Raw genomic sequence first — 20,315 nt, 5'->3', positions numbered from 1 at the left:
TAAGCAGTTGAGGGTATACTGGTGTGCTCTAGGCTTATTTCTTTTTTTTTTTCCGAGCTTTTCAGGACCCACAGGAAGCTGAAATTGAGCAGAGCCCATCATCATTGCGATATTACTTGGCTTTGAGATTACTCTGTTATTTCAAATAATGATAAAGCATTGAAGTTATGGAATACTCCATGATTTTTATCTCTTTATCTCTGTTGCTTTGGAGTCCAAATATGTATTCTAGCCTCAAGACATCTTTGTGAGGCAGCAGAGCAAGAGATTAGTTATAGAATCATAGATTTTTCCAGGTTGGAATGGGATGATGATGATGATGATGATAACTAGCATAACACCTATTATGTGCCACGCACTGTGCTAAACACTTTACAAATATTATTTCATTTGATTTTCATAACAACTTTGGGAGATGGGTAATATTATCATCTTCATTTGATAGATTAGGAAATTGACTTTTTAACTTAATGTAATCAAAATTATCTATCTGGTGTTCAATTATGAGTTCCAGTTCTTTGGTCACAAACATACTATCCTATGTTCTTCTAATTTGCTTATAATATTACTCTTTCTGTCTAAATCATGAACCCATTTTGACCTTATCTTGGTATACAGTGTTAAGTGTAGGTCAATGCCTAGTTTCTGCCACACTAGTTTTCAATTTTCCCAGCAGTTTTTATCAAATAGTGAGTTCTTATCCCCAACATGGCCTTTAGATTTGTCAAATACAAGATTACTATAGTCATTGGCTTTTTTGTTCTGTGACCCTAACCTATTCCACTGATCAACTACGCTATTTCTTAGCCAGTACCAAATGGTTTTGATGACCACTGCTTTATAATATAATTTAACCCTATAAAATAATTTCTTGGGAGTTTGATTGGTGTGACACTACATAAGTAGATTAATTTAGGTAATATTGTCATTTTTATTATATTTGCTCAGCCTATCCATGAACACTTAATATTTTTCCAATTGTTTAGATCCACTTTATTTGTGTGGAAAGTGTTTTGTAATTTTGCTCATATATTTCCTGACTTTCCCTTGATAGATAGATTGCCAAATATTTTATACTATCAACAGTTATTTGTTTTTGGTTTTTTTGGGGTATGATTTTTTTATTATAGCTTTTTATTTACAAGATATATGCATAGGTAATTTTTCAACATTAACAGTTGCAAATCCTTTTGTTCCAACTTTTTCCCTCCTTCCCCCCACCCCTTCCCCCCAGATGGCAAGTTGACCAATACATGTTAAATATGTTAAAGTATAAGTTAAATACAATATATGTATACATGTCCAAACAGTTATTTTGCTGTATAAAAAGAGTTGGACTTTGAAATAGTTCTACAGTTTGGAATTTTTTTTTGTATCTCTTGCTACTGGACTTTTGTTGGTAATATATAAAAATGCTGATGATTTATGTGGATTTATTTTGTATCCGCAACTTTGCTAAAGTTGTGAATTGTTTCTAGTAGTTTTTTAGTTGATTCTCTAGGGTTCTCTAAGAATACCATCATCTCATCTGCAAAGAGTGATAATTTGGTTTCCTTATTATCTACTCTAATTCCTTTAATTCCTTTTTCTTTTCTTATTGCCATGCATAATGTTTCTAAGGAAATTAATTTTAATGAAATAGTTGTCAACTATTAAAATAAATCCACTATCCCAGATTAAGAACTCCTGAACATCAACATTTTTTCCCCTACAAGTTTACTTGCTCCATGGTCACCACACTTAATAAGATCATCAATTCCAGGTCAAAGATCTTTGGACATCAATATTTTTCTAACAGGTTCACTGGTCTCAGGTTAAGAAACCAAGAAAAACTAACATTTTTCTAAAAAAATCACTGTGAACCCTAATGTTTGGCATCTAGAGCTTCATAATCTGGTATTGGCAATCTTGTTAGGAAAATAGTGGTTTCCAAGGCTTCTTAACCTAGAAACAATGAGTTTGTTAGGGAAATTTTGGAATCCAGACGTTCATAGCCAGGAGCTCTTAAGGAAAATGTTGGTCTCTAAGGTTTCTTAACCTGAGACCAGTGAGTTCATTGGCCCGAGGCAAAGAAGTCTTGGAAACCAATATTTTCCTAACAAGATTGTTAGTGTATGAGGCCAGATTTGAACTTAATTCTTTCTGACTCCAGTGCTTACTCATGGAGCCATCTAGTTGCCCTAGTTGGGAGAAACCTCAATGGCCAACCTATACTTGAGCAAAAATCCATTCTCCAATATTATCAATGAGTGGTCATCATCCAGGGTAATTCATTGCACATTTGCATAACTCTACACACTAGAAAATTCTTTTGGTTGTCAATTCAGATATCAATATATCAATTTTCAGATATCAATCGTAACTTTCCCCATTGCAGCTAGTTTTGCCCTTTAGGCCCAAGCAGAAGAAGGCAAATCCCTTTTTTGAAAAACAACCTTTTAAATACTTGAAGATGGTTTTCATGACCCCTTAAGCATTTTCTTTTCCAGGCTAAACATAAAATCATGGAATTGGAGAGAGAAAGAACCTTAGGGGTTAGTAGCCTAAGCCTTTCATTTTGTAGATAAGGAATCTGAAACTCAGTGATTTGCCCGGGCAGATTTGTATTTGAATCTAGGTTTTCTATCTCCAAGTCTAGTCTTCTTTCCAGCACTGCAGAAATGCTAAGATCCTTCAATTAATGCTTTTATACATCATTTCAAGGCTCCCACCATCTCTGTGGATACTATCTAGCTGTTAGAAAAATGAAGTCCAGAGATTTTGAACCTGAGGCCCCACATGAACTTGTCAGGAAAAATGTGGTTTTTAAGCAAGAAGAAAATTTAAGAAAATGTTGGCCTATAACCATTCTGCTTAGTCAGGTCAGGGCTTGTTTTGAAGGGGTTCCCTCTGGCCAAAGCAGAACTCATTTGGCCATGGATTTCTCCAGATCCTCTATGAGGAAGGGTTTTGTGGGGGGGGGGGTGAGGGAGTGGGAGGGAGGGAACCTTTCTGGATTCATAGAGCTTCTGTACTTTTTATATTAGACTGTTGTTACATGGGGAGCTGTTTAATTTTTTTTCCCTTTTCAGTTTTCAATAAATGAATTTTAAATACACATACACACACACACACAAGAAAATGTTGGGCTGCTAGATGGCACATGGATAGAATACTAGTCCTGAAGTCAGGAGGACCTGAATTCAAATCTGACCTCAGACATTTAGTATTTCCTAGCTGTGTGACCTGCCCTCAACCAAAAATGAAAAATTTTGACGACCAAGGTTTCTTAACCTGAGATCAGTGAACTTATCTGCAAAATATTGGCATCTAGAAGTTCATAACCTGGGACTGGTAATCTTATTAGGAAAATAGTGGTTTCCTAAGTGAATGCCCATCAATTTGAGAATGGCTGAATAAATTATGGTATATGAATGCTGTGGAATACTATTGTTCTGTAAGAAATGACCAGTAGGATGATTTTAGAGAGGCCTGGAGAAACTTAGATGAACTGATGCTAAGTGAACTCCTCAGAACCAGGAGATCATTATACAGGGAAACAAGACTATATGATGATCAATTCTGATGGATGTGGCTCTCTTCCACAATGAGATTATTCAAACCAGTTCCACTTGTTCAGTGGTGAAGAGAGCCATCTACGTCTAGAGAGAGGACTGTGGGAACTGAGTGTGGAACACAATATAGCATTCTCACTCTCTCTGTTTTTATTTGCTTGCGTTTTGTTTTCTTTCTCAATTTTTCTTTTCTTTTTTTTGCTTTCTTGATCTGCAGCAAGATGACTGTATAAATACGTATATGTATATTGAATTTAACATGTATTTCATTGTATTTAACACACATTGGACTACCTGCTAGCTAGGGGAGGGAATGGGGTAAAAGGAGGGGAAAATTTGGAACAAAAGGTTTTGCAAAGATCAATGTTGGAAAAATTAGCCATGCATATGCTTTGTAAGTAAAAAGTCTTAATAAAAAAATTTTAATAAAGGAAAATAATGGTTTCCAAGGCTTCTTAACCTAGAGCCCGTGAGCTTATTAGGGAAATTTTGGCTACCAGAGGTCCATAACCAGGGACTAGTGATCTTTTAAGGTAAATGTTGGTTTGCAAAGTTTCAGTGGGGCTATTGAACTTGTTAGGAAAATGTTGATGTCCAGAATTGATGCCCACTAACTTGGGATTAGTGATCTTGTTAGGAAAGTGTTGGTAACCAAGGCAAGTAAACTTATAGGGCAAAATGTTGATGTTCAGGAGTTCTTAACCCAGGATAGAGGACTTATTTTAATAGTCCTCTATTGGACTATTGCATTAAAATTAGTTTCCTTTGAAATCCTATATACTCCTTATGCATTCAAAGCATGTTTTAGAAAAAAAGTTCTATAAGCTTCACCAGATTGCCAAAAGGAGTGAGGATACAAAAATATGGTTAAACCCCACTGACTTCCACTACCTCTACACATGACCATTTTTTCTGGGTGTACCTTATTTGGTCTTTAAACCACTGAACTCACTGCCAGTAAAGAGGCTTGAGGTTAGCTATTGTGAAGGATATATTTTGTTTTCCTATTCAGAATAATAGACAGTTTTGAGTGAAACTGATCACCATAAATCAGGGTAAAGCAGCTTTTGGAGGCATGGAACATCTGGCTTGTAAAAACCATGTGCACACACTTGCATGCATCCACACACACACACACACAAGCCAGCCTTTTGATGAATGATTCAGTCTTTTCCCATGAAGCAGTTTGGTGATGTGAAAATTAAGGCTTCACTTGGAGACCTCGGTTTGAATACATTCTCAAATGTTTTGAAGCTGTGTGATACTGAACCAATCATTTAATCTCTCTTAATCAGTTTTTCATCTGTGAAAATGGGTACTCACATTTCATCTATCTCAGTGTGGGATAATGGATAGAGAACTAAAGGCACAGTTCATGGCTTGCCTCTGACTCAGCTGTGTGATTCTGGACAAGGCACTTAGCTTTGTAGTGGTTTAAGCAACATTTTGTAGAAGAGTTGCCCACCTGCCTTGGTAGAAGGAATTCCTCATTTGGGAGTTCTCAATACAAGTGAAATCATAGGTCCAATCTGATTCCCTACCTCTGGCTCTCTCATCAGGCAGTTGAGGGTATCAAAGGACATCTGAAAGTGTATAGATGACAACTCTTGTTAGTTTATTTAAGTTGGTAGGGATTCAAATAATGACTTATGAAATACTCTTGTGAATGTTTGGAGAAGACTGACTAAAAGGTCAAATCTATTGCTTTAATCCAATGGAGAAGGAAATGGCAAACCACCTTAGTATCTGCCAAAAAACCCGCTTTCCTACAGACAGTGTTGATGATCTGTGATCCATGGGGTCATGAAGAATTGGGCACAATTGAATAACAACAATTGTATCAAGGGTAATGATAAAGTGGAGAACTTCTAGAAAGGGGCCCCAAGATGATGAAGGGCACTAGTCTGTGCCACATGAAGTTTAGTTGAAAGAACTAGACCTGCTAATTTATCTCAGAGAAGAAAAAATTAGGAGTGGAAATGGGGTGAGAGATTTGTAGGCTATTTGCAAATAATTGGAAGGTTGTCAAAGAGAAGAAGTATTAGATTTATTCTGATTTGGACTGTTGTTGTTCAGTTGTTTTCCGTCATGCCAGACTCTTCATGGCCCCATTTGGGGATTTCTTGGCAGAGATATTGGATGATCTTCCATTTCCTTCTCTAGCTTATTTTACAAATGAGAATATGAGGGAAACAAGGTCAAGTGACTTACCCAGTGTCATATAGCTAGTAAGTCTCTAAGGCTAGATTTGAACTCAGAAAGATGAGTCTACCTGACTCCAGGCTGAGTGTTCCATGCACTATGGCAGCCCATTTTGTACTTAGACCAGGGGATAAAAATTGCAAAGCAGTAGCCTTAGGCTCAGCTGCTTGGGCCTTCGTGCTGAATTACCTTCCATATCATCTGGATAAATATCATATGTACCCAGTAATTTACATTGCTGTTTCCTCCATTAGAATGCAAGCTCCTTGAGGACAGGCACTGTACTTTTGCTTTTCTTTGTATTCCTAGAACTTAGCATATGCCTGCCATATAATAAGTACTTCATAAATGAATGACAACATAAGAATGGGTTCCCCCATCACCACTGGAGAGTGTTAGGAAAAAATGAGATATGGCAGTAGGATTACCTGCTGTCAGGGATGTCACAGAGCAGATTATTATTCAGTGATTGGGGAAGGAGACAGTGTAGTACAATATAAAGAACATTGTCTCTGGAGTCCAAAGGAACTACGTTTAAATCCCATATCTAATGCTTATTACATGCGTGATCTTAGGAAATCACTTGTAAACTCCCTTAGACTGATTTTTTTTCTTTTTGTGAAATGAAGGGGTCAGACTAGATCACTTCTGAAGTCCCTTCTAGTTCTAAATCTATGTTCTTATGGTCCTTAGGCAAATTATTTAACCTTACTGGGACTCAGTTTCCTTTTCTGTAAAATGAAGAGGTCTGATTAAATGGTCTTTAAGATCTGTTTCATTCTGTGAACCTACTGAGATCCTTTCTTACCTGGGATAAGCTTGAGGAGCAGATTCTCCTCATTTTTATCAATTCTATTTATTTGGTGGCATTTACCAAAGCCCCTCAAGCTAGGGACCCCAGTAGCTGGACCTTTAGGAGTAATTTATCAAACTTCATCCTCACAGAGGTATAGATAAAGGCACAACTAATGGGATCATTAGAGCGACAGCTCTGTGGAGGAGGAGACAGAATGAAGCTTAATGACCAGCAGAATGTCTCCAGGTGGTCCATGTGGGAGGACATCAGTGAAGGGCTGATGGGAAAAAAAACTTTCAGATTTGCATTTGGTATTCTGCTGTTCATTGTGCTGTGGTGTTTTCTAATTCAACATTGAAATGAAGGCTTCACTCACCATGTAATTAAGCCTTGAAAAGCAGGAAATCACTTCCCCAAACACGTCTTTACCAGCAATTTGGAAAATATTGAAAATGACTTTTATCCTAGTACTTGTGATGTCTAACATGTCTGGGTCGGGAGGTGGGGAGTGAGGAGAGAAGGCAGAGCTTGAGCAGGAGATCTAGAGAGTGTGACAAATGACCTCACTAGTAGGGAGGCATACAGAAGATGGGAGAGGGAAATGTGCTTAATTATCTAATTCTAGGAATGAAAACTATCGACTAGTTGGTAATTTTCTATTTGGAATAAGCAAATGACTTTCCCCATACATATAATTTTTTTTAAATTGCAAGGCAGGGATAAAGGTCAGGGAACTCCTGGGGGAAGAACCCCACATTTAGCATCCCTGCCTACTAATTTATCTTCTTTTCCTTTTTCTCTCTCTGTGTGTGTGTGCATGTATATACATGTGTGGCTACATTTAGGACACGGAAATATTGAACACAGCTATTCTGACGGGGAAGACGGTCTCCATTCCAGTCAAAGTGGTTGCTGTTGGAGAGAATGGTTCTGTGGTCGATGTTTCAGATGAAGTGGAGTGTAAGTCCACAGATGAAGATGTCATTAAGGTATGATGGGGAGTGGGTGGGAGAGATACCTTTGGCTCTTCATCAGCTTGTTGTGACAGTCCCATGTGGTGCTATATGGCATATCCTAAATGGAAAGAGGAATATGGGATGCAATGTGAAGAGGGCCAGCCATGGAGTCAAGATTGGAGGAACATAGGACTAGAGCTCAAAGTAGATCTTTTAAGACATCACAGTCTACTTCCTCACTTTACAGGTGAGGAAACGAGTTCAGATAGGTCTTCTTCTACCTATAATCCATGTGACATTGGGCAACTTACTTGATATTTCTTGTTTTCAGTTTCTGCATTTGTAAATTGGGATATTGGGCTAGATTGGTCTCTAAGGCTCTTCTAATCTGTATCTATGATCTCATGTGCTTGAGATTGAAGTACATGGTCTCCTGAGACCCTTCTAGTCAAAAATGTGTTATTTTGTTCCTGGTCCTGTTCCTGGCTTTTGGAATTCATTTATGACTTGACCACTTGTTTGTCCTAGAAATTCCCTCGGTAGCTGGGGTCTACTCTCTCTGGAATATAAAACCATTTCTAGAGACTTCTAAACCTGGGATATGCTTTATAAGAGTAGCCCCCTTCTCCCATTGGGATGTTCTTCTTGGGGTCTCCATTTTTATGGAGGAATCCAAGCTAACCTTCATCCCCTTCTTGGTTCTGTTTCTAACTTCCAAAACTTAAAATAAATACTACCTACCCGTGTACTACAACTTCTACTTTTAATTTTTTTTAATTAAAGCTTTTTATTTTCAAAACACATGCATGATAATTTTTCAACATTGTCCCTTACAAAACCTTGTGTTCCAAATTTTCCCTTCCTTTCCCCCATCCCCTCCTTTAGATGGCAAGTAATCCAATATATGTTAAACATGTTAAAATATATGTTAAATCTAATATATGTATACATGTTTATACAAATATCATGCTGCACAAGAAAAATCAGATCAAAAAGGAAAAAAAATGAGAAAGAAAACAAAATGCGAGCAAACAACAACAAAAAGGGTGAAAATGCTATGTTATGATCCAACTCAGTTCCCACAGTCTTCTCTGTGGCTGTAGATGGCTCTCTTCATCACAAGATCATTGGAACTGGCCTCAATAATCTCATTGTATAACCTCTATTTTTAAAGCAGTTTTCTGTGTTATCTTATTCTTTTTAGAATGTAAGCTCCACCAGGGCAAGCACTTTATTTCCCCTTGTATTTGTATCTCTTCTCCATTCTTTCTCTCCCTTCTCCTTCTCTTCTCTGGATGCATACCTGAAAATAGCATCACCAAAATTCCTTTTCCCATGAATTATTTAATATCATTTTTAAACAGATCAACGAGAAACAAGCAAAACCTTATACCAGGCACTGAAATGTATACTTATGTTTTTCCCATTTTTATGCTGGTGGCAGGACTGTAAGACACACACATAACTGTGTTTGGGGACATGGTTTTGACTTGCCATAAATCCAGATCCCTGTTGTTAATTACAACAGGTGTGTTATGGAATTAAATTCCCCAGATTTCTATATTGGACAAATAGCCTTTTTGCAAGTAAAAACATATAATAATGTACAAGCCTATAATAATATACTACTAATCATACAAATTATCAAAGGCCATGGAGAGTCAACCTTAGAGTGAGGAAAACCTAGCTTCACATCCTGCCTCTGACAATAACTTAGAGAAACCAAAGCTAGACCCAAAGCGCTAGGGGCACAGAGCTAATCCTTGCTGTTGGTTTGGGTTTAGCTTTGGGGGATCCTGCTTCTAATTAAATGGAGCAGCTTCCCCTATCTCATACTTGTTAGTTTGTTATGTGTAGAGGCCCCCAGATAGTGGGGAACTCTGAGAAAAGTATAGTTGAAATAAGGATACTTACAGCAGGGTATTTACTCAGTGTGATTGATAAGATAATAGTTCTCTAGTTAACATATACTTAGTGTGATATGGTGATTTAATGGTTCTGCAGATGGCACATGCTCAGTATGCTGAGGTGATTTAATGATGTTAAAATATTTAAGGGCTGAGAGACTGGAGACAAGTGTGAGTGCTCCAGCTCGATCTCAGACTCCAGACTCCATCCTTGACCAGCCTCATGGTGGCTTTCCTGCCTTCATCACTTCTTCACCTAAGACCAAGGCCCATCCAGAGATCCTTCAGAAAGCTAGCCCGGACATTACAGTTATGTCCCCCACATTTGGAAAAATTGCTTAGGACTTGGGTTATGGCTGATGTCAAAGTCTTCCCAAGGCAGTTGGTAAACAGTATTCAATGTACCATATGAACCAGATATCAGATAGATAATTTATAACTATAAAAAAATTACTAAGCACCACACTCTCTCATTCACCAAATTTAAAATAGAATTCAATACCATAACTTGTCTATTGAAAGAGTGCTAGGAGGTGACTTCATGAAGCAACTTGTGATAGTGCTAATTTGGCATTTTAGATTTCACCTCAGCTTGTCACTGGGTTTACAACTCTGCTGACAAAATGCCAGACTCAGTCCAGTCCTCTTGCTGGGGTCTGTTCTTAGATGTGAAAGCTACCAGCCAGCTACAGCTCAGTAGCCCCTCCGGGCCTCCAGATCTCTTTGGTTCCTGACATTGCTTTCCTGACCTCCATCCTGGAGGGTCTTCATTGGCCTAAGATCAGGAGAGAACCACCCAAGTAAGTAAAGGCAGCTAGAAAGCAAGAACAAGTTTGTTTATGTAGGACCTGTGATCAGCCCCATGGAGGCTGGGTAAGATTTATCCTTTTCCCTTTTTCACTCTATTATGTGCTAGAGACTATTCAAACTGCTTACAAATATTGTCTCATTTCATCCTCACAACAAGTTGCAATAGGTAGGTGCAATTTTTATATACCTACTCCATTTTTCATATGAAGAAACTGAGAAAACCAGAGAGTTTGATTTGCTAATCACACAGTGTGTCAGAGGCTGGATGTTTTTAGCCCCGCTCTTCCTGACTCTTGTTATTCTTATCATTATTACAATGTACTATCACAGAGTAAGACAATGGAGAATCCAGATCTTCTTACGTGTCCCCCTTCGGCTCCCATACAACTCCTGTTTTATTCTCTTCTAGGTCAAGATTTATTTTCAGGAAGATCTTAAGATAGTCATTTATAGTTTCATATTTTTTTTTAAAAAAGGGATTTCCCCAATGCTGAGGAAGTCATGTCTACATGATGGTTGTTTAGAATTTTAGCATCCTAGAACATTTGATCCAGAAGTTCCCATAGCACAGACATTTGCTAGCTGTATGACCTTAATTAACTTCTGTGTGCCTCAGTTTCTTCATATGCAAAATGAACTTTGATGGTGGCCTCTAAGGTCACTTTTAACCCTAGTATCTTCCCTCTGAGATTACCCCCAATTTATCCAGTATATTTGTTGTTTGTATATAATTGCTTGAACATCATCTCCCTTAGTAGACTGTGAGTTCTTTGAGAGAAAGAACAGGTTCTTTTTTTCTTTCCACTTCTTTTTTTTTGTATCCCTAGTACTTTAAACATTTCCTGGCAGGTAGTCAGAACTTAATAGATGGTAGTTGATTGATTCACTGACCTGAGTTCAAATTCTGGCTGTACCACTTGTATAGCTTGAATCAGACTGTCTGAGTTCCAGTCTCCTTCATCTGTAAATTTAGGGAATTGAATTAGATGCATCATCCAGGTCTATCCAACCCCTAACATCCAGATTCCAAGGCTATCCCACAATACACCCTACCATGCTTGTCTCACTCAGCCTATGATTCGCAGCAGTGGCTCTACAAGCCATACTTTTTGCCACTTCATCATGCTGTCTTAGTAAAACCTTGTACTTGAGAGTGAGGAAAAACCTCTGTTCAAATTCTGCCACTGAGATGGACTAGCTATGTGACCCAGGTGAATAATTTAAGTCTCAGTTTCCTCATCTGTAAAGTAGAATGAATAGCACCCTGTTTTTCCCTTATTGTTGTTCAGTCATTTCAGTCATGTCTGACTCATCGTGACCCCATGTGGGATTTTCTTGGCAGAGCCACTGCAGGGGTTTGCCATTTTCTTCTCCAGCCCATTTTACAGATGAGAAAACTGAGGCAAATAGGGTTAGATGTATTGCCCAGGATCACACAACTAGTAAGTATTTGAGGCTAAGTTTGATCTCATAAATATGAGTCTTGATTCCAGTCTATCCACTGTATTTCCACTCTTTCCACTGTATCATCTAGGGCTGCACAAAACATATCTGGGATAAGCGACACAAAATACAATCTAAAATCATTCTTTAAAACCATTTGGAAAGGGATACTTCAGGAAGAAGGCCCTCTAACAGTTTTCTAATTGAAAGGATTTTCTTTTTTCTGACTGGATTCCCAGCTCTGTTATTTCTTCGTTGCTTGAAGAATTATGAGAACTTGAAGCACCTTTTGAATCCCATTTTGGGGTGCAAAGGTCTGATTGCTTCACCTTAGTTACTGCTAGGACATCTGTAACATCAACTTCACAAGGCTGTTGTGAGACCCAGATGATATAATTGTTGTAAAGTCTTTTTTAAACATTAGAACACTATGTAAATGTCAGCAGCTATTATTCTTATTATTATCATAATAAGCACCCTCTAATCCACAGTTTTGTGTAATATTAACTCATTCTAAGTGCTTACCTTAGGGTATCTCTATAGCATCTCTGAATTAATGGTTGGGCTTCTGAGCCTGTCCAAATCCAGCAGGTGGTTCTTACATGTTCTTGGCAGGTTGCTGTTTGAACCAACAGAGTGAATATCTCTGCATGTGCTCTGTTTTTCTTTAGCTCATCCATTGGCTTTATCTTTTATAATGGAGAGCCCAGAGATTCGGGATGGGAGCATCTGTGCCTTCAGAACCATTCCTCCTCCATTAAGGAGACTAGAGAACTCTCAGATCTCAACTATTATTAATTTTAAAAAATAAGTGCTGAGTTCTCACCGTCCTGAGACTGTGTCTGCTCCTCTAGAAAGGTTTGGTATAAAATACTGTGTTCAGAGCCTGCAGGTAGACTAGGAAGCCCTTTAAGGTTTTTGTTGTTGCTATTGGTCCAAAGAGAGGAAAAGATCTGGGAGGATTTGGACATCTTTTAATTCTTTCTACTTTGCAAGACTTGGCGGGAGATGGCCTGAAGGTGGTTGTTGATAAAATCTGGACTCTTTTTGATTGAAAAAATAGTTTTTTTTTCCCACAAGGAAGTATTTATGTGAATCAAAATCAGAAATAATTCTTGAGAAAAACCCCCAAACCAAGAATTTCTAAGTTTGGAAAATACATTTTTTTCCAGAGATAAAAGGGAAAAGACCTCAAGGTTTAGGACAATGCCTGAGCTTAGAGACATGTTTTTTGATAAAATAAATCTTAAATGGCTTAAATCTTAAAGAATTGGGGAAGGTAGGTGGTATAGTGGATAAAGTACTGGTTCTGGGATCAGAGGGACCTGAGTTCAAGTCCAACCTCAAACAGTTGTGTGATTTGGGCAAGTCACTTAACTCTGATTGCCTTGCAACATCTCTCCCCACCAAAAAAAATTAGAGAGAGATGAATCAGATCAAAGATAGAACCCAGAAGACTGGTTGTCCATTGTTCTTCATGGCATCAATAATAATAGTGATGCAGAATGTTTGGCTTATAAAACACTTTACTCATTAGTGACCTTTTGAGGTGAGCAACACTAATATTATCTCTGCTTGACACATGGGGAAACTGAGCCTCAGAGATATGAAGTGATTATAGACAAAGGAAAATAGAGTGCTAGACTTGATCTCAAGAGAGATGTGGGTTCAAGAGAGACCTGGGTTCAATTAATCTCTCAAATACTTAATACTGGTGTTATTCTGGACAAATAATTTAACCTCTCTGATACTCAGTATCCTTATCTTCAAAATGGGGATAATACTAGGGCAATTGTGAGGATCAAGGGAGGTGGTATTTGCAAAGCACTTTGCAAACCTTAAAGTGTTATAAAAATTCTAGATATCACGAAGTGAGACATAATATATAGCCACCTCGCTTGAAATATATAACAATTTGGGGATGAAGGTTCTAGTTATTCGTGCATATTATTGTTATTGCTAGTATAGTTCCTCGAGAGCAGGAATTGTATTTTGTCTTTCTTTACCTTCCCAGCACTTAGCATAGCACCTAGCACATAGTAGGTGCTTAATGCATTCTTGTTCAATTATCATTATTGTCAATATTATTATTTTGTAAGCTATTTCAGGGCAGAGATTGTCTTTATTTGCATCCTCAGCATTTAGCACAATGCCTGGAACATATTTAGTGCTTAATACGTTCTTGTTCAATTATTATTATTGTCAGTACTATTATTTTGTAAGCTGTTTCAGGGCAGAGATTGTCTTTATCTTTGTTTACTTCCCCAGGACTTAGCACAGTGCTTGGCACATAGTAGGTGCTTAATACATTCTTGTACAATTTTTATTTTTGTCGGTATTTTTATTATTACATAAGCTGCTTGAAAGCAGGGATTGTCTTTTGTCTTTCTTGCACCTCTAGCACTTAGCACAGTGTCTGGCACATAGTAGGTGCTTCATAATTGTTTATTCTATTATTATTATCACCAATGTTTGTGTGCCTTAAGCAACTCCCTAGGATCACTGGGGGAAAGGAGATGGAATAAGGAATTTTGAAAGCCTTCTTGTCCACTCTTGTCAATGACTTAACCACAGATTGGAATAAGTCACTAATAGGTTTTGTATGACCCCACCAGTAGAATGTAAGCTCCTTGCCCAAGGTCACGTAGATAATAATCATCAAAGGTAGGAATTTAAATTCAGGCTTTCTAAACTTCAAATCTACCACTTCACCAGACTGGCAGAGCAAGTTAAAAAAAATATACATTGGACCCATCCGGGTCCAGAGGTAATTAATTTACTTTCCAAAGGAAATTTCAGACAGGCAGCCCCACATTAATCTTCATGAAGAGGCGAATTGATGATTTTTTTCTTCTTATTAAAACTACCTTCTGACTATGTAAAGGGCCATAGTTTTATTTTCTCTCAAATCTGATTAGTAATTGTGCTGTTTATCAATAAATTGCCCAAATCTCTGAGGTTCCCAGATCATCAGCATATCAGTTGAGCTCTCTCCCTCTTTTGGAAGAAACACAAAGAGACTAGATACAGATCTCAGAGCTAGTCATCTTCAACCTAACTCTGCACTAATTAAATTTTGGTGCTCCTGGAATTATATCAACTGGAGAAAGATGAGATAGGGAAAAGTCAGGAAAAGGACTTAAAGCAAGGCTCCTGGGTTTTGGGGGGGCTCTGTGGTCACTTTACTTTGCAAAAATGGCCTTTGAGGGGTGAAAGGGATGCTGGAGAGCTAGGAGCACCTGCTTCCCAGGATTTTTATGAGGATCAAATGAGCTAATAATTGTAAAACACTTAGTACAGTAGTTGGCACATAGTAAGTGTAATATAAATGGAATAATGATGATATTTCCTAATGAACATGTTAGTCCTTATTCTTGGGTTATCTTGACCCAATTCAGTTAAACAAGCCTCTGTTAAGTGCCTACTATGTGCACACACAAGGTGTCATGCTAGGGGATGGGTATTCAAAGACAAAAATGAGATAGTCCCTTCCCTCAAGGACCTTGTGTTCTACTGAAGGGAAGCAGATATATCATATTAGTAGGAATCTAAATACAGAAGAGGACTCAGATGGCCTCTTCCTATGGTTCTGAGCCAATGCTCCTGTGATTATGAAAATATGTAAAAATTATAAATATGTATATATCTGTATATCTATATATCTAAATGTAAAGTGATGTTGGGAAGGGGGAGGGCATAAAGGACTGAGAACAAAGATTAAGAAAGGTCCCCTGCATACTGATCTTTTAAGGAAGCTAGGAAATGAGGTAGTGGAGGGAGGGCATTCCAGATATGAAGGACATCTAATCTAGCAATTAATTAATAAACATCATTAAGCACAAACTACGTTCCACTACTGAACTAAATGCTAGGGATACAAAACAAGACAAAAACCAATCTTATCCTCAAGGAGCTTAAAATTTAAGTGGGGAGGGGAGACAACATGCAAACAGATACATACAAACCAGCTAAATAAAGGATAAATAGGAAATGATTAAAAGAGGGATGGCAATGGAATTAAGAAGTGTTGGGGAAGGGTTCTTGAAGGTGGCAGGTCTAAGCTGGACCTTAGAGGAAGATTAATAAGCTTAATGAAAGAGGGAAAACATTCTAGTCAGAAATGCCCAGAACCGAGAGATGGTGTATCTTGTTCAGAGAAGATCCAGGAGACCAGTGTCACTGGATTGAAGAACATATCTTGGAGAGTAAGGTTTAAGAAAACTGAACAGGTAACAGGGAGCGAGGTTGGGATCGACTTTGAATGCCAAACAGATCACTTTATATTTGATCCTGGAGGGATCCATTGCAGTTTATTGAGTAGAGGAGTCAAACCTATGCTTTATGAAAATGAGTTTAATGGGAAAATGCTTCAGGCAAATAGATCCATCAGAAACTACTGCAAAAACAGTGAAGATAGATTGTCAAAATCAGGAGATAGAGTGTCATATACATGGAAGATGATTTTTTGCAATTGCATTTATGGGGTTAATATACAAGAGATTATGAAATTTCCTTCTGACTCTTCCTTGAGTGACAGGACAGGATGATCAGTAGTTTGTTTTTTTTTTTTTTAATAGATATACGTATTTGACTTATGTTTCTTTTATCACAATAATTCCTCAGGATTTATTTTCTCCTCTCAAGTCACAAGGATAGAAAACAAACAAACAAACAAAAAGATCAATGCAGCTCAACCAATTGACAGATGTAACAGGAATGTGTGCAGCCTTCCACACCCAGAATCCTCCACTTCAGTAGCAAAAAGCAAGAGCTGAATTCTTTTATCCCTTATCTCAAGCCAAGCTTGGTCATTATAGTTTAATAGCATCCCAATTCATTCTTTTCATTTTTATAGTTATAGTCATTGCACTGGTTTTATGTGCTTTATTCTGGATTAATTCATCAAAGCATTCTCATGTTTGTTTGAATTCTTCATAGTCTTGATTACTTTGGATGCCTCGATATCCTATTATGTTCACATACTATATTTTATAACTATTCCCTAATTGTATCTACTTTGTTTTCAGTTTTTTGATATGACAACAAGCGATGTTCTGAATATTTTGGTATTTATAGGACCTTTATTTCTACCTTTGATTTCTTCATGATAAAGGTTTAGCAGTGGGATTTCTGGGTCAGTGGAGAATAGATGTTTTAGTCCTAATTTTTCTAATAATCTCAAATTATTTTCCATAATAATTGTACTGTTTCATAGGTCCACTGAGAGTGTCAGTGTACCTATCTTTCCACAGCCCCATCATCACCAACTATAAAAGTATCACCTTAGCAGTGACATAGAGGATAAACTGAAATTAATTTATACATTTATTGAATTGCTATTATTCAAATCAATAAATATTTACTAAGTGCCTACTGTATACAAGATACTGTGTTAGGCACTGGGAATACAAAATTTAAAAATGCTGATCCCTATCTTCAAGAAGTTTACCTTCTGCTTATTGGGTAGGGCATGTGTACAGAAGAATATATTGCATAGTAAATAGTAAAGGGGGCAATGAAAAGGTCAGACAGAGTCTTCTAAGAATAATTGAGGATTGAGAGATGGAGAGTATTAGAGAAAGCTTTATGGAACTGAACCTTGAAAGAAGAGCAGAATTCTGAAGGGCAAATTTCATTCCAAGTAGATTAATATTCAGATAGAGGAGAAGGCATGTTAGACATTGTATAAAAGCAGAAGTATTGTGGGATATCATCTGTCCCAGTAGCAAGTTTTGCTATTGCTTGCCACTTGCTATTTCTAGAAGATGTTATTTCATTTTCCAGCTTTATGCTTTTGACTCTACCTGGAATGTTCTTGTAAGACCAATACCAGTGTGAACGGGGTATCTCTTGATATGGGTCCCTCTCTTGACAATATCACACAACGTATCTCCTCTTATGGGCTATGTGGACACCCCGTGGTCTGGGTGTAGGAATCTACTTTCTCTCTGGAGTGGCCTCTTCCAACTTACCTCACCTTGGAATATCTAGGTTCTCAGAGAAAGACTACCACGACATGATTACACTACAACTCTACAACTTTCCCATGGTCTTAGGAATAATCTTTTAATATCGCTCCACCTAGTCACTACTCTAGTTCTTAAATTCCCATCCATTTTGCAGCTAGCCACTTACAATTTAATGTCCCCATACAGCCACTCATAATAACACAATAACAATAACCACAATAACATTTAGATTTTAAATATAACTATTTTTACTTGGCAATTAGGGAAGGAGAATAATAATAAACCACAGAAATTCATATATTCAAGCAAGTGCACAGAAATAGAAATGTCAATCAATACAAAATTGGATTGCATTCTTCCACAACCACACTGAATAGGTGTGGGAGAGAGTGTGTACATACTCACAAATACACAAGGTAGGAAAACTGTGCATTTGATAACACTACTCTGGACTGCTGGCTTTGATATCACCATTTGGGAACATCTACACCACATGAAACTGCTTCTCTGCTTATCGGTGGTCTGTTGAGCCTCTCTTCACCTGTGTAAATCCCCTTCTCTCTATTCTCCCATAGCATTTACAAATTCTTTCAACTGAAAATCACCTTAGAAGGTTATTTAGGAAGTGTTAATTGTTAATGTGAATAGCAGTTCTTTTTAAGTCAGGGAACTGTGAAACTCTTAGAATCCTAAAAGGTTGTGATTATGTCCCACATTGTCCTCCCCAAGTCTCCAATTCCCTAGCCTCAAAATCCCCATGTTCTTCAACCAATCTAGTATGATTTACAGGGCTTGGCTGCCCATTTTGGAGGATACTTTTTGGACTATCTTTGACTATACAGGTGAGTACAGTTTACCAAGATACTGAATTGTGTAATCAGAATAGACCTCATAGTAATACATATTATGTCACCTTTTCAAACTTCAAACTTTTCTTTCTGTATCTAGAGTTGTACGCCCACCTATAGTATAATTTTTTTTTTGTTTTTGAATTTTTTAGTCACAAAAAAGGTATGTACAAAAGAACTCAAGTACCATAGTTCTTTTTGTTGTTGCTCAGTTGGTGACCCCATTTGGCATTTTGTTGGCAAAGATACTGGAGGGATTTGGTATTTCCTTCTCCAATTTATTTTACAGATGAGGAAACTAAAGCAGAGTCAAGTGACTTATCCAGGGTGACACAGTTAGTGAGTGTTTTAAAACAGATTTGAACTCAGATCTTTTTGACTCCAAGTCTGGAATGCTATACGTTGAACCATTGAGCTACCTTTGTATTTCTTTAATTTTACATAAATAAAAGTTCTATCTCTCAAAAATTTCAGTCAACAAATATAGCAACCTAGTCTTTGACAAACCCAAAGACCCCAGCTTTTGGGATAAGAACTTACTGTTTGATAAAAATTGCTGGGAAAATTGGAAACTAATATGGCAGAAACTAGGCATTGATCCACACTTAACACCGTACACCAAGATAAGGTCAAAATGGGTTCATGACCTAGGCATAAAGAATGAAATTATTAATAAATTAGAGGAACACAGGATAGTTTACCTCTCAGACCTGTGGAAAGGGAAGGACTTTATGACCAAAGAAGAACTAGAGATCATTACTGATCACAAAATAGAAAATTTCGATTATACCAAACTGAAAAGTTTTTGTACAAATAAAACTAATACAGACAAGATTAGAAGGGAAGCAATAAACTGGGAAAATATTTTTACAGTCAAAGGTTCTGATAAAGGCCTCATTTCCAAAATATATAGAGAATTAACTCTAATTTATAAAAAATCAAGCCATTCTCCAATTGAAAAATGGTCAAAGGATATGAACAGACAATTCTCAGATGAAGAAATTGAAACTATTTCTAGTCATATGAAAAGATGCTCCAAGTCATTATTAATCAGAGAAATGCAAATTAAGACAACTCTAAGATACCACTACACACCTGTCAGATTGGCTAAGATGACAGGAAAAAATAATGATGATTGTTGGAGGGGATGCGGGAAAATTGGGACATTGATGCATTGTTGGTGGAGTTGTGAACGAATCCAACCATTTTGGAGAGTAGTTTGGAACTATGCTCAAAAAGTTATCAAACTGTGCATACCCTTTGATCCAGCAGTGTTACTACTGGGCTTATATCCCAAAGAAATCATAAAGAAGGGAAAGGGACCTGTATGTGCACGAATGTTTGTGGCAGCCCTTTTTGTAGTGGCTAGAAACTGGAAACTGAATGGATGTCCATCAGTTGGAGAATGGCTGAATAAATTGTGGTATATGAAAATTATGGAATATTACTGTTCTGTAAGAAATGACCAACAGGATGATTTCAGAAAGGCCTGGAGAGACTTACACGAACTGATGCTGAGTGAAATGAGCAGGACCAGGAGATCATTATATACTTCAACAACAATACTAGATGATGACCAGTTCTGATGGATCAGGCCATCCTCAGCAACGATCAACCAAATCATTTCCAATGGAGCAGTAATGAACTGAACCAGCTACGCCCAGAGAAAGAACTCTGGGTGATGACTAAAAACCATTACATTGAACTCCCAATCCCTATATTTATGCCCACCTGCATTTTTGATTTCCTTCACAAGCTAATTGTACAATATTTCAGAGTCTGATTCTTTTTATACAGCAAAATAACGGTTTGGTCATGTATACTTATTGT

At 37.5% G+C, this 20,315-nt stretch overlaps 1 protein-coding gene across 1 annotated transcript in view; it reads left to right on the top strand.

Annotated features, from left to right (window-relative positions):
• The window catches only part of TMEM132B (transmembrane protein 132B), a 640,218-nt gene that overhangs the window by 513,561 nt on the left and 106,342 nt on the right, over window positions 1–20,315 (top strand). Inside the window, exon 5 of the mRNA XM_031948416.1 lies at window positions 7,398–7,541. Within this exon, the coding sequence (XP_031804276.1) occupies window positions 7,398–7,541 (144 nt within the window). The remainder of the gene's footprint in view (window positions 1–7,397; window positions 7,542–20,315) is intronic.

The sequence above is a fragment of the Sarcophilus harrisii genome, chromosome 1, assembly GCF_902635505.1.
Source record: "Sarcophilus harrisii chromosome 1, mSarHar1.11, whole genome shotgun sequence".
In the NCBI taxonomy this organism is placed as follows: domain Eukaryota; kingdom Metazoa; phylum Chordata; class Mammalia; order Dasyuromorphia; family Dasyuridae; genus Sarcophilus; species Sarcophilus harrisii.
This window is presented reverse-complemented; position numbering and strand designations above follow the sequence as displayed.